General features: G+C 62.8%; 5 protein-coding genes across 5 annotated transcripts; 3 read left to right on the top strand and 2 right to left on the bottom strand.

Annotated features, from left to right (window-relative positions):
- Nucleotides 1-57: 57 nt before the first annotated feature.
- Nucleotides 58-1,835, top strand: LOC308229861 (complexin-3-like; the record flags this gene model as incomplete). Its single annotated transcript, XM_080634176.1, has 3 exons — nt 58-629; nt 1,257-1,344; nt 1,614-1,835. Exons 1-3 carry the CDS (start codon nt 475-477, stop codon nt 1,833-1,835), a joined length of 465 nt encoding a protein of 154 aa, XP_080490302.1. The 5' UTR covers nt 58-474.
- Nucleotides 1,836-6,734: 4,899 nt separating this feature from the next.
- On the top strand, nt 6,735-9,759 carry RAX2 (retina and anterior neural fold homeobox 2; the record flags this gene model as incomplete). Its single annotated transcript, XM_080634158.1, has 3 exons — nt 6,735-6,756; nt 8,242-8,483; nt 9,316-9,759. The coding sequence occupies 3 exons, from the start codon at nt 6,735-6,737 to the stop codon at nt 9,757-9,759; spliced, it is 708 nt and encodes a 235-aa protein (XP_080490284.1).
- Nucleotides 9,760-12,682: 2,923 nt separating this feature from the next.
- LOC308229844 (mucosa-associated lymphoid tissue lymphoma translocation protein 1-like) lies at nt 12,683-14,674 on the bottom strand (the record flags this gene model as incomplete). Its single annotated transcript, XM_080634157.1, has 5 exons — nt 14,658-14,674; nt 13,892-14,040; nt 13,595-13,761; nt 12,922-13,052; nt 12,683-12,847 (listed from the first exon to the last, which is right to left on the bottom strand). The coding sequence occupies exons 2-5, from the start codon at nt 14,026-14,028 to the stop codon at nt 12,683-12,685; spliced, it is 600 nt and encodes a 199-aa protein (XP_080490283.1). The 5' UTR covers nt 14,029-14,040; nt 14,658-14,674.
- A 904-nt stretch (nt 14,675-15,578) lies between these two features.
- Nucleotides 15,579-16,676, bottom strand: MRPL54 (mitochondrial ribosomal protein L54). The gene is made up of 3 exons (XM_080634083.1): nt 16,540-16,676; nt 16,146-16,302; nt 15,579-15,881 (listed from the first exon to the last, which is right to left on the bottom strand). Exons 1-3 carry the CDS (start codon nt 16,616-16,618, stop codon nt 15,749-15,751), a joined length of 369 nt encoding a protein of 122 aa, XP_080490209.1. The 5' UTR covers nt 16,619-16,676; the 3' UTR covers nt 15,579-15,748.
- A 97-nt stretch (nt 16,677-16,773) lies between these two features.
- Nucleotides 16,774-22,974, top strand: APBA3 (amyloid beta precursor protein binding family A member 3). Its single transcript, XM_080634068.1, has 10 exons — nt 16,774-17,813; nt 18,015-18,054; nt 18,387-18,532; nt 18,652-18,738; nt 18,941-19,099; nt 19,610-19,789; nt 19,925-20,137; nt 21,157-21,276; nt 21,953-22,093; nt 22,192-22,974. The coding sequence occupies exons 1-10, from the start codon at nt 16,806-16,808 to the stop codon at nt 22,261-22,263; spliced, it is 2,166 nt and encodes a 721-aa protein (XP_080490194.1). The 5' UTR covers nt 16,774-16,805; the 3' UTR covers nt 22,264-22,974.
- Nucleotides 22,975-23,015: the final 41 nt, after the last annotated feature.

Raw genomic sequence — 23,015 nt, 5'->3', positions numbered from 1 at the left:
GCCAGACCTTCTCCTGGGGCCTGGCAAAGGCTTGGGGGGATCCTCTTGCATCTCTTCTGCACCAACTCCTTGCACCAGCCCTCCCTGTGCTGGTGTGGGTGGCTGTGGGTTCCCAGCACAGGGCTCCATGGTGCACAGCAAGGAGGAAGAGGAGGAGGAAGGAGGCCCTGGGGTGCTGCCCTGCACTGGGGCCCATGCGATGGGAGGTCTCCCAGCTGGATGCAGGGTGTGCTGGGGCTCCCACCTCCCCAGCACCCTTATGGGGCAGCATCCCACCATGTCCCCAAGCACTCTGGGGTGCAGTGAGCAGCACCTGAAGATGTTTCCACACCAATGCCTGTGGCTTCCCTTCCTAATGCCTTAATCCGCCCCTGATCCGTGGTGCCCCTGCGGCTGGTCCTGCTGACCTTGCAGGCACTGGCCCGGGCTGATACCAGCGGCACCGTGGGGCACAGGCAGCCACAGCCACCGCTCATGGCCTCCTTCTTCACGGCTGCCCTGAAGAACTTCAAGGGGGGCGAGGAGGAGCCACCCAAGGGGCCCCCCAAGGATGCCAAGGAGGCCGCGCAGCCCAGTGGCATGAACCGCGAGGAGTTCGAGGAGTACCAGCGGCAGCTGCTGGAGGAGAAGTGAGGCTTTGGTGGGGCTGGGAGTCAATGGGGTCCCCCATGCACAGGGACTGGGGTCCCATCTGCAACAGGGCGGCACAGGGACAGGGAGGCAGCTGGGGCAAAGGACAGGAGCAGAGCACAGGAGGTCCCTGTGGGTGCTGGGGCTGGGTCAGGGGTTTGGTGCACTGTAGGTGACAAGGGTCATCCGTGGGTGCCAGTGCCTTGATGTGGTGGGTGCTGAGTGCCAGCCCAGCACCTATGGAGCTAAAGGACAAGAGGGGCCAGCATGGGTTTGTGTTAAGGTCCCATCACCTTGGGTCTGGGTGCTGTGGGGACCCAGTGACACAGCATCCAGGAGCTGGGCAAGCCCCTCCAATGGGCACCTTCACTGAGCATCTCCACTGGGGCTGGAGGGGCAGGATGTGGCCCCTGCCCTCTGTACCCCATTACAACCTGCCTGTGGACCTTGGCATCTCCTTCTCCATCCATCCCAATGAGGAAGGAGAAGCTTAAAGATGAAAGCTTGAAGATAAAACGTTGCAAGAGTTGAAAATGCTTGTTCTGTGCTGCTGGGGGACCAGGGCGATGCCGGGGAGGGTGGTTCTGGTGGGGTGGGAAATGACAACGTGGCGCCTGCCGCTGCAGGATTGAGCGGGACAAAGCCTTTGCACAGAGGAAGGCGGGGAGGGCCGCTGTCCGGATGCACCTGCGGGACAAGTACCACCTGGCCCAGGTAAGGACCAGCCCGTGCAGGGACCCCGAGGTATCCCCACGGACCCTCCGGGACAGCTCCAGGCCGGGCGCCTGCCCAGGGAGGTGATTCCTGAAGAGGGCAGCAAACGGCTGCGTGTGTCTGCCCCGTGGTCCGCGTGTGGAACCGGGCAGTCCCGGTGTCCCCCAGCATCCCCAATGCCCTCCCCCAGGGGACCGGTTCCCCCATTCCGCGCACCCTCGGCCGGTGGTGGCCAGGTCTACCCGCACCCGACACCCCGCCCCGCGCAGGACGAGCGGGACGATGCTCAGCTGCACGTGGCCGGCGGCGCGGTGGAGCTGCCGCAGGAGTTGGCCCCCATGGTGCACGGTGAGGAGGAGGAGGAGGAGGAGGACGGCAACGCCGGGGCCTTCGCCTTCCTGAGCAAGCTGCGGGACGCGGACCTGCCGGCGCTGCGGGACAGGGCGCTGGGCACCGTGGGTGAGGTGAAGGAGAAGTGTGCCCTGATGTGATGTTGCTGCCACCCCAGCAGTGTCAGACCAATGGGATGTGCGGGTTGTGGGTGCCATTACCTGGGGTGAGCATCCCAGTGCCTGCACTGGAGGGGGTTTCCTCCCCACACCCATTCCCTGTTGCTTTTCCGGGTTGCTGAGATGCAGAATGCCTGGGTCCCTGTCAGCCCCTCCCTGTGGTGCCCCTGATCTGAGACCCAGGACAGATGTGGGGCGGTCTCTGATGCTCTGTAACCCCCAGGAACCAGCACTGGAGCCTCACACACAGTTTGTGGCTGCCCCATCCCTGGCAGTGTTCAAGGCCAGGTTGGACACAGGGTCTTGGAGCAAGCTGCTCTAGTGGAAGGTGTTCCTGCCCATGGCAGGGGTTGGAGCTGGAGGAGCTTTAAGGTCCCTTCCAACCCAAACCAGGCTGGGATTCTGTGACGATTTGGCTCAATAAAGGCAGTGTTTGCTGGCACCACTCTGCTCTTCCTGCCGTACCCTCATCCACACAAACCCTATCCTGGGCTGCGGGGTATGTGTGGATTCAATGACACCACTACAGCAGAGCTGCCCCACATGCCCCAGAGCCAGCAACCAGCCCATTACACTTGGCCCCAGATTCCTCCCTACCTTCTACAGCAGCCCCCAGGCAATGGAGCCAGTGGGACCGGATGGCCCTGCACCTTGCGGCACCCCTTGAGGGGCAGCACCAATGAGGTGAGGATGGTGGCAGCATTTATCCCCCCTTGAGCATCCCCCTCCCAGTGCAGGCAGCAATGTGGTCACTTTGGCCGGGTCCCTTTGGCCATGGCTCCCCTCTGCCTCTCACCTCTCTGGGGACCTGCTCCCTGCTGGCAGGCGCTGCAGCAGCCCGGCTCACCCGCCGCGGCGCCGGAAGGATGGGGGCTGCTGGGATCACTTAATACCTGCCTGTTTTAGCGAGGTTTAATCTGCCTGAGCCCCGAGGGCTCCGCTCGCAGAACCCGTGTAAAAGGTACGGCCCCAGCGACACCTCCCGCCGGAGCCGGAGCGGGAGCCGGAGCCGGAGCCGCCGTGGGAGTCCCGCTGTGTCTGCATGAAAGCATGGACGCGCTGAGCCGCCTCCGGGCTCCCCACGCCGGGGCCATCTGCTCCGGAAGGATCTGTGGGGATGGACCAGCCCCGGGCTGCCCATGGCTGCGCGATGGGGCTGGGAGGGCGGGAGCTGCGCCATGGAGCTCATCGTTGTCACGAGAGCCACAGGTCTCAGCCCCCAAAGCTGCAGGAGCTCCAGCAAGGCGGGTCCCTGGATGCATGAGGTGCTCGATGTGTCCCCAGCATGGACATGAACCCCTCCAGGTACCAGCCGAGGGGGCTGCTGGAACATCCCAGGGGGTGTATGACGTGGGCCTAACACCCAGGAGCCTCTGCCCATGTCCTGCCATGCCTACCATTCCCACCATTCCCACTATTCCCACTATTTCCACCATCCCTGCCATTCCCACTATCCCCACCATTCCCACCATCCTTGCCATCCCCACCATCCCTGCTCTCCAGCCTTTCTTTAGCACCTGCAAAATCTCTCAATTTGGGCACAAAAATTCACAATTCACTTGTTCTGCATGGGATGGAGCCACCTCTGTCCCCAGCAGTCCCCCAGCCAGCTCCCTGATGGGTGGCAGCAGCACTGGCACCCAGCACCATGACTCAACACCAAGTGCCAGCTCTTGACAGGGTGCCCAGGGTCCCCAGCCCACCTGGCCTGCAGCAGGTTCCTACATCCCTGCTCCCCACTGGGATCCCATCCCACCCTGACCCATCCCACCCTGACTCCCAGTGGGGCTGCATCCCGGCACCAGCTGGGATCCGGATCAGGACCCTGGGGCAGGTCTCTGGATAATCGTCCTGTCCCCCTACGCTGCCACCTGCCTCCTGCCCAGCACCCTTTTGGGTCACCCCTGCCCAAGGCCTCTTAATAGACTAAAAAGGTGACAAATCCTCGCTGGAGCTGGTGACGTGGGGCCAGTGCCCCCCGGGCCGCCCCCCGCCCGGCCCTGGCCCCGGTAAGCTGACGCAGCGTCTCTAAGCGTTAGCGGCTTTGCCCGTTAATAGGATTAGGGAGGTTTAAAACTGTCATTTGAGTGAACTAAACCCCCTGATACTCTGCATTGCACCTTCTTAACCAATTTGCCTTCAATTAGGGTAATTGGGAAACGAGCAAAGAAGTACAGCATTAATATTTTAAAGTGATGAAGCGATTACAGGCCTTGGGCGAGGAAGCAAATCAATTTGCTATCTGCTCCTGCAAGGCCATTAGAATCATTGGGCACCAGCAGCCTCCCCCCACTGCCCCCCCCCTCACCTTCAGGTGGTCAGGGAGGGCTCCTAAGACCAGCTCCTGGCACAACAGCACCCACCAGGGCCATGGGGACACCCCAGAGGAGCCATCAGAGCAGAGGACCGGCACCGGCCACGCTGGGGACATCAAGTCCGAGTGCCTGTTTGCATCTCCAGCCCCATGAGTTGTACCAGTGCCTGGAGATGTCCCCAGCCCCCCCAAAGGCAGCTCCTCCCTGCTGCAAGTAGGGCATTGCATGGTGTTGGGGTGTCACCGGTCCCCAAGGGCTGAGTGTGCCACCCCTCTGGGGTGTGGGGACATGTCCCTGCGGTGGTGGCAATGCCACAGTCATAGAATCTCAGCCTGGTTTGGGTTGAAGGGACCTTAAAGCTCCTCCTGTTCCAACCCCTACCACAGGCAGGGACCCCTTCCACTGGAGCAGCTTGCTCCAAGCCCCTGTGTCCAACCTGGCCTCGAACACTGCCAGGGATGGGGCAGCCACAGCTGCTCTGGGCACCCCCAATATCTCTGAGCTGTCCCCAGAGCGGTCGGACCGGGCCGGAGAAGCCCCACGGCCCCATTGGGATAGACACCGAGATGGCCGCCGCTGACCCAAACCGGGGTGCAGAGGTGGCCATGGGGTCCCACAGCACGGAGCCAGCAGCCACCCGGTGCAGGGCACCCAACCACCCCCCGAGGTGACATTTGCCATCCGAAAGCAGAACCGTGGTGAGGAGGGGAAGGGAGTGGGAGGGAGCTGAGGCAGCTTCTGCAGGTGGCAGGGAGAGGTTTGGGGAGGAAAAACCAAAGTGAGCAGAGAAAGAAAAGGGCAACCCCCCCCCAGAGTGATGGGGCCAGCACCGAGGACCCCAGGACCCCCTCAGGAAGTCCCCGTTTTCCCCCAGTGTTTCTGTCCTCCAGCCCAGCTGCCTCTGCCCTGTGTCAGGGCCCATGGGCAGCTCCCACAGCTGGACCCCACCAAGTGTCACCACGCCTGGTCCCTGTGCTCAGCCCCATGGCCAGGAATGGACAAGGTGGGACCCTCACGCCTGGTCCCATGGACAGTGCCCAGTGCCTGCTCCCCATGGCTGCTCCCCACACTCAGTCCCGCTGCCTGGTCCCTACCCTTGTTCCCCTGGTGTCTGTACCAGGTCCCCAGGGCTGTTCAGGCTGCCCAGTCCCTACAGTCCCTACACCTGGTCCCCGCTACCCAGACCCCACAGCAGGTCCCCAGCCTCCATAACCCCCTTCCCACACTCGGTCCCATGCCCGGTGCCCATCCCTGTCCCCACGCCCCGTGCCCATCGCTCCCAGTTCTCCATCCCCGTCGTGGGGACCACGCCACCACATCCCCATCCCACCAGGGCTTGGGGAGCTCCATCCGCCACCGGAGGAGATCCTCCTCCCTCCCCCCTCCCATCTCCCGGCCTTTCTTCTCTGCTCCCCCTGTCTCTAATTCTTCCTCCTGGCTGTAATGAGGGGATTACACGGCAAACTCCAGCAGGACGCCTTTGTGGGGAGACAATCCGAGTGGGGAAGGCAGTTCGGGGCTTTGTCCTCCACCGCCCCCCGGACCCGCGCTGGGGGGGGACATTTAGAGCAATTACTTGTCCAGAAAGTAACTGTCAATCATTCTTAAAGGGGAAGGCCTCCAATTAATAACCTCGTCTTAATCCCTTGGACTCATTTCCAATCTGCGGTGCCTTGGTGACATCTGCAACACTAAATAAAGATTCTCCCGAGCCTTAGCGCCGCGGTTCTGTGACAAATAAGAAGACTAAGAGGCAACTTTGGCTGCCAAAGCTGCGAGATCGGCGCGCCTGAGCCGCTTGTTTGGTTCCCAGGAGGGACCAGCAAAGTTAAATACTCCTGGAAAAGCCGAGTTGGGCCCAGCAGGTAACGCCTTTTATTGTGGTTCGGGAGGAAGCGCCCGGGGGAGAGGCTGAGAACGGGACCGGGTGTCCCTGGGGTGTCCCCAGGGCTGGGACCCTTCCTCGGGGCTCGGGAGCAGGCGCTGGTTCCCATCAGCATCACTCGCACCCCAGTGCCGGAGGGCAGGAGCCGTCCTTGCTCCCCAGCATCCTCAGCAAGCCCAATCCTGGCACCCAGATGGGCTTTGGAAGGGAGAACTCCAGGACCCCCTGAGAGCCAGGGCCGTCCCCTCCGTGTCCCTGCTGCTGGGGAAGCCGCTTGTCCCCACTGATGTTCTGGCTCCGGGGAAATCATCTTTGAACAACCTCAGCCAGGGCTTGACGCTGCTCCTGTTGCTTTTTTGGGTGCCCTCAATAAGAGGGAATCCCACCCCAGCCAGCAGCTCCTATGGGAAAGCCACAGGTCAAGGCACCGAGGAGATGGGGGCGAGCCCTCCCGAGGCTCTGGGCCCTTGTGCTTCCAGCACAGTTGTAAAGCTCAAGGGCTCAAACCCCAAAATTGCCACCAGGATGATGCAGGAAAATGTCTGTTGGGAGCAGGGGGGAGCTCTTCCCTGCACCCGGATTGAGGCAGCGATCCCAAGCGGTGCAGGCTCAGGGATCCGAGGAACGGGAGCCATGGGGTGGCTGATGCCAATGGGGTCCCCTCTGTGGCCAGGGGTATCCATGGCCGTGGCCAAGCGGCGCAGTGGGAGAGGGCCCGGCCCTGCGGGGTTGTTTTGCTTTCTTCACATCATTCCTGCTCCCATTCCAGGGTTTCCTCAGCTTCCCGACAGGATTTGACCTTCCTCTGCTTCCTGATGTGGTCAGGGTGGGGGGACACTGACCCCTCCTCCCACTTGCCCCATTCTGTCCCAGCCCCCCAGCCTTTGTCACCCGTCACCCCCAGCACCCATCGCACCCATTCCCATTGCCCCAGCATCCCCATTGCCCTGGGGGGGCCATGGTGGGGTGCTGGGACCCACAGGGGGTCTGTGCTCCAGGGGGGGGTCAGGGTGCTCTGGGTGCTCAGCCCCTTCCCTTCTTCTTTCAGGTGCGGAGCTGCTCAAATGAGAAGTGGGTGAGTGAGAAGGGGGTGGCATCGGGGGGGGACCCCGAACCCTCCCCATGTCCCAGCCCAGGACCGTGACACTTGCACAGTGTCCCCTGCATCCCCAGCACCACCCACCCCATCCCCAGAGCACCCCAGGGTCAGCACCCACCCCCCGGTAGATCCACCCCACGTGCTGTATCCCCAGGGAATACTGCAGGAGGGTTTCCAGTGCCTGATGGAAAGCTCAAAGATGGAACGTTGCAAGGGTTGAATCTGCTCGTATTATGTAGGAAAAGGTTCTTAGCCCAGGGGGACTGCACTGGGTTGCCTTGGCCAAGTTTGGGGACCACCACTGGGTCCTCCAGATGGCTGGGGCTGGACTCATAATCCATAAGGAAGAGGCTGGAGGAGAGGAACTGGGCTGGAAGGATGGAGCTGACCCAAGCTCAGTGTCATCCATACCAGGGCAGGTGAGCTCCTGCGGATGGTGCTTTCATAAAACCCTCTACTTGAGGTGAAATATGGCTTTTGGCTTCAGGGCACATTGGCCTGGTGGGATCTGAGAGTGGAGCCAAGCATGGGGTGCTTAGGACACCATTCCCAGGGCCCTGCATCAATCCCAGGGATAGTGCTGCAGCAGAAGAGAAGATTACATCTTTGCATAACCCATCTATCATCCATCCATCCATCCATCCATCCATCCATCCATCCATCCATCCATCAACCATCCATCCATCCATCCATCAACCATCCATCCATCCATCCATCCATCCATCATCCATCCATCCATCCATCCATCAACCATCCATCCACCCATCCATCCATCCATCCATCCATCCATCCATCCACCCATCCACCCATCCATCCACCCATCCATCCATCCATCCATCCACCCATCCATCCATCCATCCATCCATCCCTCCATCCATCCATCCATCCATCCATCCATCCCTCCATCCATCCATCCATCCATCCATCCATCCATCCATCCACCCATCCATCCATCCATCCATCCATCCCTCCATCCATCCATCATCCATCCATCCCTCCATCCACCCCCTTCTCCAGCCATCCCTGACCTGGGGTTTCATGGGGGAGCCGCTGTCCCCACACTCCGGGTAACCCCCAGTCCCCTCACAGGCGCCACCATGTTCCTGAATAAGTGCGAGGGGGACTCCGAGGCCGCTCCCCCGGCTGCCGCCGCTGCCGCGGCTGAGGAGGAGGAGGAGCAGCCCAAGAAGAAGCACCGGCGGAACCGCACCACCTTCACCACCTACCAGCTCCACGAGCTGGAGCGCGCCTTCGAGAAGTCCCACTACCCCGACGTGTACAGCCGCGAGGAGCTCGCCATGAAGGTCAACCTGCCCGAGGTCCGCGTGCAGGTAGGGCCAGGGGCACCCCGGGGAGCGGCAGGGGGCACCCAGCACTGGGGAGCTTCACTCTGCACCCAGCTCCATGCCTCAGTTTCCCCATTGCACAAGGACAAGGGTGGCTCCTCTGCAGGCCTGGCTGCTCCTGCCCAGAGAAGGGGCTCAATGGCTGTGCCTGACTCTCCAGCCCGAGTGCCAGAGGCTCTGTTTGAGCAGGGAGATGGGGTTTAGACCCTGTTTTCCTTTGCTGGTGGTGGCTGCTCCCAACCCTCCAGCTGATCCAGCAGGAAAGCAACCAAACCTTAGCTGCTCATGGCCACTTGCACTGGGAAAGCACAAGCTCCTGATGGATTTGAGGGTTTCAGGGTTGTCAGAGCAGAGTGGTTCCAGGAGGGCTCAGGAAGTTTTGCTGCCTGAGGAAGAGCCTGGGATCCCACTGGGATGCTCCCCATTACCCCTGGGATAAGGCTCCCCCTGATCCTTCCCTTCTCCAGACTGAACCCCCCAGGTCCCTCAGCCGTTCCCCATCACACTTGTGCCAGGCCCTGTACCAGCTCCATTGCCTTTCTCCGGACTCGAAGTTTGCACCAGCACAGCCCAGTGTCCACCAGCAACTGTGACCGGTCCCTGGAGCTCACCTGCTCTGCTCTCCCATCGCAGTTTGGCTTCTAGAAGCTTTTGCCCAGGGCCTTCTGAAGGCCAGATGACATTAGACTGACTGACTGGTACCCGGTGTGGGTACCCCATACTGGCTGCCCCACCTGGAGCACTCCATGAGGGACACACCGTATGGGATACAGCCCAATGGTGCACGGTGGGGCTCACCCTGGCTCTCACCTCACAGGTCTGGTTCCAGAACCGACGAGCCAAGTGGAGGAGGCAGGAGAAGATGGAGGCCAACTCCATGAAGCTCCACGACACCCCCATGCTCTCCTTCAACCGGCCCCCCATGACCCCCAACGTGGGGCCCATGAGCAACTCCCTCCCACTGGACCCATGGCTGACGTCCCCCATCTCCAGTGCCACCACGGTCCACAGCATCCCCGGCTTCATGGGAGCCCCCCAGGCCCTGCAGCCCCCCTATGGGGGTCACTCCTTCCTCAGCACCCCGCCGCCCATGGCACAGGGCATGCAGCCCATGGCCCCCGCACCCTACCAGTGTGGCACCACCTTTGTGGACAAGTACCCGCTGGAGGAGGTGGACCAGAGGAGCTCCAGCATCGCCTCGCTCCGCATGAAAGCCAAGGAGCACATTCAGACCATTGACAAGACCTGGCAGCCCATTTGATGAACGCTCCCCTCCGGCTCCTCATCCCCAGCCTGGCACCGGCTCAGCCCCCGGGCAGGCGAGGGGGGTGATGGTGGGACCATTGGGATCAGCAGAACCAGCACAGGACAGGGATGCTGGGCTGCATTTCCCCCCTCTGAGCCAGCACTGCTACTGCCAGGGGAGCAAGTGGTTTGGGGGTACCCTGGCAGCCTTGCCAAGGCATTGACCTGGCCTGATGATGTGGCCAGGGCTCGGGGGTCACAGTTGGACTCCTCCTTGTCCCACCCTTTCCCCTTCTCCTTATTATTAACAATTTTTTTTAATGCTGCAGATTTGAACGAAACAGACACAAAGTTCCAGGTTTAGGGAGTATTTAGGGGGATTCTTTTTTAGCCGCATCGGGGACGATGCGCGTTGTGCTGGTAGATGAGGAGATGGTTGTATCGTCAGTAAAGAGAGAAGCTCAACAGCAGCCGCATTGGCTGAGCTGCTCATTAGTGTGCTGAGAGCTCCCGGGGGGCATGCAGGAGCATCACCCAGGACATCTCCTCCCCTCGCCCTTGGGTTCGGCTCGGATCCAGGCAACGGTGACTTGCTCTGGGCTGTGGCTGTGTTCTCAGCAACTCACCAAGGGGCATCTGCTCACCCCCCCTTGGTCCAACTGCCCTCACTGCTCCCCTGTGGCACCCACTTGGCCATATGCTGGTATCACAAAGCCACCCCATGGCACTGGGTGGCAGCAGGACCCCCGCTTGGTGACAGGGCCAGGAGCCCTGGGGACCTCATGGCAGCGGTGGGGGGGTGACGAGGTGTCCCGGGGGTTCCCAGCATGGCTCTGCAGCCCCAGGGGACCCAGCTGCCTGGCACCAGGGCTCAGTGACACCGTCATAGAGGAACCTGCAGAGGAGACCTTCTCCTTGAACAGAGATGGATGAACCCGCGGTGGCTGTGGGGTGCTGAAGCATGGGTGGCCGGTGGGATGGGGGCTCAGCCCCGGGAAAGTGGGAGCCCCAGGTCCCTGGGGATCCCTAGGGAAGAGGAGCGGGCACCAAATGACCTTCCTCGCACCAACACAAGATGTTTCCCCAGCCCCTCAGCCACAACCCGGTGGATTGCTGGGACCAGGTGTAGGGATGCTGCCCCATCCCCACCATGTCCCCACCACTCCAAGGGGGTGTCCCCCACACCAGACCCCATCCAGCGTGCCCAGGGTCAGGCTGGGATGCCACCGGGCCAGGCGAGGCGCTGACCCCAGCGAGACCCTGCTCCTTGTGTGCCCCCCGTCCCCCGGCTGCTGCTGCCCGTCTGCTTCGTTAGCGACAATTAAACCTCCAACGAGCCATTAAACGCATAATCGATGCTCCCCCGGCTCCGCAGCACAGCTAATGGGGCAGGGCCGGGGCAAAGCAGCCGCGCTGCGGCGGGGACATAAAGAACTAAGGGCAGTGGAAGTAATGGGGTTTGATCCGGGGGAAGGGACGCGCTCAATGGGGCTGCCCGTTTCACATGACATCAGTGCCGAGGCTGGCGCCAGCGCGGGGCTCCCCCCCGCCAACAAAAGCCGCGGGCGCGGGGGCTCAGCGCCCCCCACCCGGCCAAGGGGGCACTGATGGGGCTGAGGCTGCTCCTGCCCCACTTCCCGCACTGCCCACTGCCACCCAGAAGCATCTCCCTGGCTTGGGACGTGACGGGCGTGCGGCGGGGCAAGGGCAGTGGAGCACCCACGGGGGGTCCCTCATGGGGGGGGGGGGGTGACCTTCCCTCCCGTGGGCATTTAATGCAGAAACAGGAAGAGCTCTGGTCCAAACCGGTGCCATCTCACTGCAGGACAGAGCCCAGAGCACCCACCCTGCCCCTCTTTACTGGCGCTTTCCACACTTGAGACACAGTTTCAGGAAAACCCAAGCAAAAAGGCATTTTTCACCCCCCTCCTAGATCCCAATCCCATCTGAAATCACTGACTGCCCCCTCCTGCACCAGGGGTTGTACTGGGAGGACTGGGGCGCTCTCCCAGCCCCTCGTGGCAGAGCAGGAGCCCTCCCACTCCCACCCTCTCTAATCCCCTCCCGCAGGATTTACCCCTTAATCTGCTTATTTCTCTCTATTTCTTCCAGACCTGATGAAGCCAACCCTGCTCCAGTGCTGAGCCGTGGGCTCCGGGCACTCTGCCCCCGCTGGGGCACGTGGGGCTGGCGCTGCCCAGGGACATGGCTGCGGGGGCTGCAGGATCTGCAGCCCTGACATGGTCGGGCAGTGACCGTCGGCTGCGGAGGGGATGAGGCAGCAAACTGAGCACCCAGAGCTCCATAGGGCTGCTCACAGGTCCCTCAACTGCAGGTCCTGGCACCCATGGGTGGCATGAGACAAGTGGACATGAGGAAGACACAGGGTATTCCCTCAACCTATGGAGCCAGGCTGAGAGAGCTGGGCTGGGGCAGCCTGCAGAAGAGAAGGCTCCTGAAGGGGAGACCTGAGAGCAGCTCCAGTGCCTAAAGGGGCTGCAGAAAACCTGGAGAGGGGCTTGGGACAAGGGCCTGTAGGGACAGGCCAAGGGGAATGGCTTTAACCTGCCAGAGGGGAGACTGAGATGAGCTCTTAGGCAGAAGCTCTTCCCTGTGAGGGTGCTGAGGCGCTGGCACAGGGTGCCCAGAGAAGCTGTGGCTGCCCCATCCCTGGCAGTGTTCAAGGCCAGGTTGGACACAGGGGCTTGGAGCAAGCTGCTCCAGTGGAAGGGGTCCCTGCCCATGGCAGGGGTTGGAGCTGGAGGAGCTTTAAGGTCCCTTCCAACCCAACCCATTCCATGATACAACTCCTCCATGGGCACTGTAGCCCCAGAAGGTCCAGAGCTGGGGTGAAACATGGCAGTCAATGTCCTGCGGGAGCCACCCTATTCCTGATGGGATGAGTGGTGCCCCATAGGTTCCAGCCTAGGGACCCTGTCTCAGGGCCCACCTGCGCCGAGGCTGCTGCTCCTGTCCACCTGGACACGCACCCACTGGGAGAAGGTGAAGGCGTCCCCACAGTTCACGCGGCAGATGAACCACTCAGAACGGCCCCGTGGCGCGGCTGTGTCCATCACCAGCTCCGGGGCCGTGGCTCCAGGCACCTACAGGACAAGAGGTGACCAGGACTGGGGCTCCCTCTGACCCATCCTCCACCATGGCCAGGGCAGGCCCTCACCTCCTGCCTCCCGCAGAACCACTGGTACATGAGCCCCGGTGGGCCGGCGGCCCGGCAGCTCAGGGACACGCGCATCCCCTCTGCCACCACCTGCGACTCCGGCTGCTCCACAATGCGGATCGCGTCCTGGACTGGGAGAGGAGAGAGCAGCCTGGGCTGGCTGAGACCCCCCTGCACCAGCTTGTGTGGTCCTGTCCCATCCCGGCCCACCATAGCCTGTCCTCTTCCATCCCCCTCCATCCAACTGCACCCTGTCCCATCCCACCCCTCAGTCCTGTCTCAGCCACCTCATCCTACCTTTCTTACCCAGTGCCACCCACCCCACCTCATCCTATTCCATCCCATCCCACTCTGCTCTGCTCCACCCATCTTGTCACATTGTACCCTGTCCTATCCCATTCTGTTCTGTCCCTTCCCATCCTATCCCTTCTTGTCCCATCACAGCATGACCCTTGATCCCGTCCTATCTCACCCTACTGCATCTATGCATCCTATCCATTCTTCTCCCATCACATCCTATCCTGTCTCACCCTACTGCATCCATCCCAAGCCAGCCCATGCTGGGCACTGCTGCCCAGAGCAAGCCCACCAGCAGGATGCACTCATCTCGCCCTGCTTTCCTCTTGCTGGTGCCCCCCTCCAGGCCCCGCGGGATCCCGGTGCCCGTCCCTACCGGCACTGCTGAGGACGTGGCAGGCCTGCGTGTGCCCCATCCTCTCCAGGCAGCCCAGCAGGTCCTGCAGGGTGCAGTTGCGCTCAGCCAGGAGCTGCAGGAGGCTCTGTGTGGGGCTGCCATGGGGCTCCAGCACCTTCAGTGAGCACATCTCCAGCTCCTCCTCGCTGCAAGGTGCCCGCAGCGCTCAGCACCGCAGCCCAGCTCCCTCTGCCCAGGCTGCAGCCACCATGGGGCGAGTGGGGACCTCGCTCAGCCCACGATGCTGCCACCCGGGGACGTCCCCTCTGCCCCTACCTGCACCTGAAGCGTTTCTCCACCGCCGCCACCTCGGCCAACCTGCGCCAGCCGCAGGCAGTGATGTCCAGGAGCTGGCAGAGCCGGGCCAGCACCTCCCCACCCAGAGAGCTGATGGGCAAGCTCCAGTCCCCCATCGCGCCCGGCCCCTGCGGAGGGACCACAGTGAGCAGGGGTGACGGGGGGGGGATGAGCGCCTGTGCCCCTCCAGACACCACCACAGAGCGCGTGGGTCAGGAGGGAGAGCACCAGCACAAGCTGGCATCCAGACACCTCCCTGCAGGAGCCTCTCCAGGGAGGAGCTGGGATCTGGCTGCCAGCAGCCAGCCGGGAACTGGACAGAGGGGAGGTCCCCTGGGACCATCCCTGTCCCTTCAGGGGACACAGAACAGGGCCCACCACAGAGGGCACCAGCAGCTGCCTCAGCACCACCAGGCCCCTGGGAAGTGGCTCCAGAGCCAGCGTGAGCCCTGCTGGGCCACCACGAGGCACATGGGGGGGTTAGGGGAGGGTACAGGGCGCTCCTGGGACACACCTCGGGTCCCCTTGACCCTCGCAAAGGCTTTGGCAGTGAGGGGAGCATGGCACAAAGTCGGGGGCAGCACCCAGGGAGCAGCACCCTCCTCCTCCCCCCAACCCAGGCGGAACAAGCCACCCACAGGGGCTGGGTGCCACCAGGGGTTCCCAGGCAGAGACGGGGCCTCGGTGTCGCTGGCACTGCCCCGCGGGTGCCGTGGGACAGGACAGGACAGGGCAGGGCACTCACCGCTGGACACAGCCCGAGCCCCCGCAGCTCCCAGCGCTGAGCCTGCACAGAGGAAACGCGGGTTCAACCCCTCCAGCCCCCCCGCTCTGTGGCAGCGGCACTTCTGCTTCCTCCTGTGCCCCGGGAGCACGACACAGCCCCGGCACCGGCTCGGCCCTTCCCACAGCAGCAGCAGGGTTGAACGAACCTCTGAAGATCACCCAGGGCAACCCCTGCCAGGGCAGGGCCCCCAGAGCAGCTCACACAGGAAGTCTGACCATGGCTCCTCATCCTGTCACTGGGCACCACTGAGAAGAGTCTGTCCCCATTCACCTGGGGAGCTATTGACCTACCCTGATGAGAAACCCTCTCAGCCTGCTCTTCTCTGACCAAAGAGGCCCAGCTCCCACAGTCTCTCCTCATCAGAGATGCTCCAGACTCCTGAGCATCCCTGTGGCCACTGCTGGATCCTCTCCAGCTCCTTGTCTCTCATCTCAGGGAGCCCAGCCCTGGACACAGTGCTCCAGATGTGGCCTCACCAGGGTTGGTAGAGGAGGAATCACCTCCCTTGACCTGCTGCCACACTCCTCCCAGGGCACCCCAGGATACTCTTGTCCCTCCTGGCCATAAACTCATGACTGGCTCATGGTCAACTTATCACCCACCAGCACTCCCAGGTCCTTCTCAGCTAAACTGCTTTCTAGTAGCTGGGAGTACCTTGAAGGTGGCTGCTTTGTCCCCACAGCCCAACTTGAGGCCAGGCAGCAGCTGCTGAGCACTGAGTCTGGATCAGAGACTACCCAAGGTGACACAGTGCTATCAGCAGAGCCAGTCCCCACCCCATGCTCCAGTGCAGGATCCTTCCAGCACAGGGCCTTTCTACCAACAAAAAACCAGCTTCTGTTTCACCAAATACACCAAAAACACGTGGCTTGTGTTGCCTCAGCCCCTCACAGCCCCCAGCATGAGGCAGGACCTGCACAGAGCTTGCAAGTGGCCTGGGCTGGCCACTGCCCCATCACAGGCACCAGTCTCACCAGAGGTTTATTACTCATTTACAGCAAGAAGAGCAGCCCAAGAACAGAAGCTGGGCTCGGGGCAGCCCCGGGCACCTACAGCTTCTTGCTCTTATTCAGCTTGTTGCGCTGCCATGTGTTGTACTTCCGAAGGCGCCTCCAGTACTCGATGGAGTTGGGATCCAGCTCCTCCAGGTTCTTGGGAGGCCCGAGGTGGATCTTAAAGAGCCTGTGGGCAAACACAGAGGATGAAGCTAAAGGAGGGAGGGCAAATGGACAGGCAGGGGACAGAGCGATAGAAGCGTGTGACTGGGACACGCGGATCCTCACACTCCACAGGCACAGTGCCCCCTGCTCCAGCCCTCGGCGGGGCCTCTGGGCTCTGGAGCAGCAGCTTTCCTTCTCCCAGAGCAGCTCCGTGTCCCTCACACCCGTCTGTGCCTCTCGGGTGCAGCTCCATAAGGGCGAAGCAAGGAGAGCAGGCAGCACCTACCAGTCCGGGTACTCAGAGTCGGGCTTCAGAGCCACCTCAGGGCCATCCTTGAAGTAATTGACGCCCATGGCGTAGGCGCTGAGCATGGCGGGGTCGGTGCAGACCTCCGGCGGCTTCAGCCCCTCCTTCGGCACACTCTTGCCCTTCACCTTCACAGCTGCGGGACAAGGGCACGGTCAGAGTGGGGAGTGGGGGAGCAGGAGCTCAATCTGGACAAGGGACGGGGCGAGAGCCCGGCCCCGGCGGGAGCAGTACCACCGAGGCGGGAAGGAGAGACTGGGGGACGAGAGGCACAGGGAAGAAGAGAGGAAAGAGCTGGGGCCGGGCACGGGGCACCGGGCAAGAGCCGGGGAGCAAGGGAAAGGGCTGGCTCCGGGCAGGGGCCGGGGCTCACCCGGTTTCTTGGCGTAGCCACGGGCCGACCCGGGGAGCGCCGCCCGCACCGCCGGCAGCAGCAGCCCCCAGGCCGCCATCTTAGGGCCCGCGCGGCCCGCCGGGAGGGGCGGAACCGAGGTAGGCTGAGCCCCGGGAAGAGGCGGGACCCACCGGGAGGGGTGGGGCAGCGCATGCGCGGCTCCGCCCGGCAGCGGGGAGGTGCGTCCGTGCCGTGGAGGAGGTGCATGCGGCCGGTGCGGCCGGGACCGGCTCCGGGTCCTTGCCATGCATCCCGCCGGGCACTCGCGGGCGGCCGTGAGCCCCAGCCCCGGCAGCGCTGCGGTGCTGGAGCTGCCGGCCATGGACACGGAGGAGGAGCCTTCGGCACGGCCCTGCGGCCCGGAACGGAGCGCGGGGAGCGGGCGGCCGGAGCTGTCCCCCTTCGCCTTCCTGGCCCCTGGCTGCGGCTCCAGGCAGGACCTGCCCAACCCTAGGAGCCAGCGGGGACCCGGCCCGGGCCCTCCCGCGGTCTCTGGCCCGGAGGAAGGTAGAAGCGGACGGGCCCTAGGAAGGGCTATGGACGAGGAGGGAGCGAGCGCGAGACCGCGGGGCCCCGGGAGCTGGGAACCGGGTGCTAGGAACGCCCCCGCGGCCACGGAGCACCCCCAGGGCCCTGGCAGCAGCGACCCTGCGGGCATGGAGCTGGGCGAGGCTGCGGAGGACGAAGCCCCGGAGCTGCGGGCTCTGCTGGGGCAGCTCGAGAGCCTCGACCCCAGCCTCTGCGACCCTCCCTGCTCCGAGCAGGGCCCGGGCGCTGGCACCGCTCTTCCGGCGGGGAGCCGGGCCCGGCGGGGCCGCCGGCAGTGCCAGGGCCGGTGCCAGCCGTGCCCGCTGCACGTGGCCACGGGCCGGGGCCTGGACACCCGGCGCTGCTGCGCCGAGCACCCGGCCTGCACCCGGCCCTGCCACGGGCTGCTGTTCGCCGAGGCCGAGCGGGAGGACTTGCTGAGCCTCCTGTGCCACGAGGGGGGCCTGCCCGAGCCCAGCGCCGGGACCCCCTTGGCCTGCTCCAGTGTCCTGTGTGGGGCCAGCCTGGAGGTGCTGCGTGCTCAGGAGGAGCCGGCCGCTGTGGGGAGCCCGGAGGAAGGACCCTGTGGCAGCGGGTGCTGTGGAGAGGAGCTGAGTGAGGTTGGCTCCAGCAGTGAGAGCCCCCGGGACTGCTCTCCCGAGCCAGCCTGGGTGTCCCTGTCACCCGCCCCGGAGAAGGAGCAGGCGACGGCGGGCGCTGTCACTGTGAGTGCCCCGGGCTCTGGTCCTGTGGGGCTCTGGGTGGGGCAGAGGGGAGCCAGGGGTGGCTTCTCCTCAGGTCTTGCTGCTGAGGTGCCCGGATCTGACCCTCGGGACTGGCTTTGGCTGCCTGAGCGCAGGGGCTGCTCGCGTGGCTGAGCCCCGGGATCCCGACCGCAGCCTCACTGCTCTCCTGTTGCTTTGCAGAGCAGGGAACCTCCATCCTCCTGCCAGGCCTTCAAAGAGGGTGAGTCCTGACCCACAGCTTCGTGCTCAGACCCGGGCTAAAGGACATGGGAGGGAGCACCCAGCTCTGCGGCTCCAGGGGGCTCGTTCAGTCCCTCGCTGAGCAAATGGGGGTGCTCCAGGGATCCAGGAGGGGGCAATGGGTGGGTTGCAGCTTGGGAAGGGAGAAAGAATTCCAGAAGGAAGCAGCCCTGGGGCAGAGTTGATTCAACCGATGGTGCCAGGGGCTGTCTCCCAGGTTCCATGTGTAGGAACACAGTTAACGGGCAGCAGGAGTTGGTACCTCTGGGGTGGGGAGGACCAGCCCCTGCTTAGTCCCTCCCGATGCCTCAGTTCCAGGCCCCTGTGAGCCAGAGGATCTGCTGGACGGTGTGATTTTTGGAGCCAAGTACCTGGGCTCCACACAGCTGATCTCGGAGCGGAACCCCCCGACCAGTGTGCGCATGGCACAGGCGCAGGAGGCAGTGGACAGGATCAAGGTGCAGGAGGGGAAGGGGCACAACTGCCATCAGCCTGGTGCCCCGTGCAGGGACCTCCTGGCTGTGGGGCAGGGCCCCCATGGCAGCAGCGGTAGTGACCTGGGTGCTTGGTCCTGCAGGCTCCGGAGGGCGAGTCGCAGCCCATGGCAGAGGTGGAGTTGTTTGTCTCCACGCAGAGGATCAAGGTGCTCACGGCTGACACGCAGGTGGGCAGGGAGCATCCACATGGATGTGGGGCTCTCCATGGTCAGCTCACACAGACTGGAGGTGTCTGTGTGCTCACGTGAGGCTTCTCATGCAAACTGCACCTCCTGGGAGCCGCTGGGTTCCCAGCCTGAGCTGGGCGAGCCCCTGATGGAAGGAGCTGTTTGTCCCTTGAAGCATAGAGCTGGTTTCTGCCCCTTACAGGAGGCCATGATGGATCACTCCCTGCAGACCATCTCCTACATCGCTGACATCGGCTCCCTCGTGGTGCTCATGGCGCGACGGAAGCTGCCGCGGCAGGCGCCGGGTGCGGGGGAGAAGCGGCTCTACACCATGATCTGCCACGTCTTCCACTCGGCCGATGTGAGAAGGGAGAGAGAGGCACTTGGGAGGGTTACACCGGGAGCCTGGGCCTCATCCTGCTCTAATGTGACCAAGCGCTCTAGGTCTCCATGCTGGGGGCTCACAGTGGGCACAGGGAGGGAGAAGGAGCCCACCTGAGCACCTCAGGTGCTGAGGCGCTGGCACAGGGTGCCCAGAGAAGCTGTGGCTGCCCCATCCCTGGCAGTGTTCAAGGCCAGGTTGGACACAGGGGCTTGGAGCAAGCTGCTCTAGTGGAAGGGGTCCCTGCCCGTGGCACAGGTTGGAGTCGGAGGAGCTTTAAAGTCCTTTCCAACCCAAACCAGGCTGGGATTCTATGATCTATGACATGGAAGGGTCCAGTGACAAAACTGGCATCATGCAGGGGCCCATTCAGGCAGGGAAGGAGTGAGGATGCCCTGGAGTTCTCAGCCACAGCGTTGGTCATTGCAGGGTGCTGGCAGCTGCTGGCCAGGAGCTATGGGGACAAACAACTCCATTCTCTTTCCCCAGGCCCAGGTCATTGCTCAGGCCATTGGGCAGGCCTTTGGAGTCGCCTACCAGCGCTTCCTGGAGGCCAACAGCATTGATCCGAGCGAGCTGAGCCCTCGCCAGTACAGCCATGCCCTGGAGGAGCAGGAGCAATACAATGCAGAGCTGAGCCACTTCTCCCAGCAGGAGAACTGCAAGGACGTAAGAGCTGCTTTGGATGGGTGGGACAGTGTGGGGTACCCTGTGTCACCCCCTCCATGGCTCCTCAGGACACCCATGCTGGCACATGCATCCCATGACTGGTGACCATAATCCATGCGTGCCACCTCTCTGCAGATCTGCATCCGGAAGCAGAAGGGGGAGATCCTGGGCATTGCCATCGTGGAGTCAGGCTGGGGCTCCATCCTGCCCACGGTGGTCATTGCCAACCTGATGCATGGGGGCCCTGCGGAGAGGTCGGGTGAGCTGAGCATCGGGGACCGCCTCATGTGCGTCAATGGGATGAGCCTGGTGGGGCTGCCCCTCGCCACGTGCCAGAGCATCATCAGGGTGAGCCTTCTCCAGCCCAGCAGGACCAGTGCTGGCAGAGATGAGCAGCAGCCCCACTGCTTCTGAATGTGCCTGGGAGTGTCTGTAACACCGGGGTGTCCCCCCCGATGCTCTGGTTTGGGGGTGGGTAGGTGAGAGGAGGCCGTGGGGCAGAGCAGGAAGGAGCGTGGGACCCATTTCCATCCTAGTTGCTGCTCTTGAGTGCTTGGGAGGAAAGGATGTGACAAGGAAGGGGCAAAGCTGGGGACAAAACTTGCTGTGTCAGGGTGCAGGTGCCTGAGGAGGGTGGGTGAGGAGGCAGGTTCCTGAGCTGGAGGGAACAGGGAGTCCAGAGAAGGCCACGGAGCTGCTGCGAGGGCTGGAGCAGCTCTGCTCTGGAGCCAGGCTGAGAGAGCTGGGCTGGGGCAGCCTGGAGAAGTGAAGGCTCCTGAAGGGCAGACCTGAGAGCAGCTCCAGGGCCTAAAGGGGCTGCAGGAAACCTGGAGAGGGGCTTGGGACAAGGGCCTGTAGGGACAGGCCAAGGGGAATGGCTTTAACCTGCCAGAGGGGAGACTGAGATGAGCTCTTAGGCAGAAGCTCTTCCCTGTGAGGGTGCTGAGGCGCTGGCCCAGGGTGCCCAGAGAAGCTGTGGCTGCCCCATCCCTGGCAGTGTTCAAGGCCAGGTTGGACACAGGGGCTTGGAGCAAGCTGCTCCAGTGGAAGGGGTCCCTGCCTGTGGCAGGGGTTGGAGCTGGATGATCTTAAGGTCCTTTCCAACCCAAACCAGTCTGGGATTCTGTGAACCTGTTACATCTTCTACTTCCCAGGCAGGAAGGAGCTGAGAGCAAGGACTGTGGCCTCAGGGCAGAGTGAGACATCTTGGACTGGATTTATAAGTTCTCCCTGAATTTGAGCATGGCAGATCCCTGTGTGTGCCTCAGTTTCCCCACTGAACACAGGTTGCTGATCCTTAGCAACATGGCTGCATCACCCCTCAGCACAGCTGCCAGTGTCCGACAAAGCCATCTCCCATCTTTCAGGAGCTGAAGCACCAGACAGAGGTGACTCTGAACATTGTGCACTGTCCCCCTGTCACCACAGCCGTCATCCGGCGCCCTGACTCCAAGTACCAGCTGGGCTTTTGTGTTGAGAACGGTGTGGTGAGTTCTTGGGGTGCACCAAGGGCTCCAGTCACTCTCGTGCAGGAGCCGCGTGGTTCTGGCTGTGTCCACACTGTTCCAGTGCTCCTCAGGCTTCCACAGGGAAAGAACCTTTGCTTGTGCTACAGGAAAAGGCTTCTCGCAGCTCTCCTGCAGCACCAGGGGTTGGATCTGTCACCCTGCTGCTCCTTTGCTGTTTGCTTTCAGGGTGATGCTTTCTTCCTGGCTGTCTTGGCATGTCCTTAGGGACGTCGTTGCTCTTTCCCATGTCCCAGCCGCTCCCTGCTCTGAGGCTGTGTTGGAAAAGCAGAGAGAAGCATTTCCAGGGCCAGTGGGAGCTGATGGGGAAGTGGAGGGTGTGGGATGGCTGCGGCCCAGGAGCTGCTGCCCCAGGGAGCAGCTCTGGCTCTGCAGCCCAGATAGGAGCACAAGGGTTTGATGGGCACTGATGGGGGAGCTGAGGAGAGCCAGGGGAGCAGAAGCCTGTGTGCTGCAGCTCAGCACGTGGCCCCAGTGGCAGGGATGCAGAGGGACATACCTGCTTTTGCTGTGTGCTGAAGGAGAAGCACCCAAGCACCGAGCTCTTGCTGGGAGCCTGCCCAGATGCAGGGGTTTGGGGATGGTTGGTCCTGGCCCTGGGCTGTGGGCACAGCTCTGATCTTCTTTCCCTGCCCAGATCTGCAGCCTGATGCGTGGGGGCATCGCAGAGAGAGGCGGCATCCGTGTGGGGCACCGCATCATCGAGATCAATGGACAGAGCGTGGTGGCAACGCCACACGAGAAGATCATCCAGATCCTCACGCAGGCTGTCAGCGAGGTGAACTGGGGCCGGGGCTGCCCATGGAGCTGGCTTGGCACCAGCACCCTCCCACCTGGGCTTTGGCATCCCCAGCTGATGTGTGTGTTTCTGCCCAGGTCCACATCAAGACGATGCCGGCGTCCACGTACCGCCTGCTGACAGGGCAGGAGCAGCCCCTGTTCCTCTGAGCACCAGCCCGGCTGCTGCTGCACATGCCTGGGGCTGCCCCAGGTCCCTGGCAGAGTCTAATCCTGCACCTCCTCAGCTTTACTCAGGACACAGTGGGAGGTTCTGGCGGCTGAGGAGTGTCAGCGCCAGTGGTGCCACAGTTTGGGCACCTCCTCCCCACCTCACAGTGCCTGTTCTGTCCCTTCACGGGGTCCCTCACCTTGGCCTGGTGCTGGCAGGAGGAGAGGGGACCCCACGTGAAAGGTGTCACCCATGTGCTCACCACAGACAGGGCTTTTACACTCACCGATGGTGCCTTTCCCCATGTGGGGCTGGTGCTAGAAGCACAACTGCAGGGCTCACCCACATGTGGGTGCACGCTGGCACCCCAAGGGAGACCCAGCAGCACACTTGGCACCCACTCCTTCCTGGCTTTGCCAAGAGCCTGGGGGATGCAGCCAGTTGCACTGAGCTGGGAAACTACCTCTGCCTTTGCCTGGTGGTGCCTGCCGCCACTCTGAACTCAAGGCTGCGTCTCAGCCCTCAGTGTGAAGAAGAGAAACACAGGACGCAGCACTGCCCAGGCCCATATCCTGCTGGGAGCCTGGGATCATGAGCCCAATGATCAGCCCTGGTGCTGTGTTTTCACCCCATGGCTGAGGTGGTGCTGACCTGGCTGTGCCCAGGTTGATGTTAAAATAAACGTTGTAGGGAAGATGGGAGGCTGTGTTTTGGGAACTCAGCTCTAGTGCCAGATGTTGGAGGTCCCAGC

The sequence above is a fragment of the Psittacula echo genome, assembly GCF_963264785.1.
Source record: "Psittacula echo genome assembly, chromosome: 24".
NCBI classification, from domain to species: domain Eukaryota; kingdom Metazoa; phylum Chordata; class Aves; order Psittaciformes; family Psittacidae; genus Psittacula; species Psittacula echo.
The sequence above is the reverse complement of the archived record's forward strand: the minus strand, read 5'-3'. Positions and strand labels throughout refer to the sequence as shown.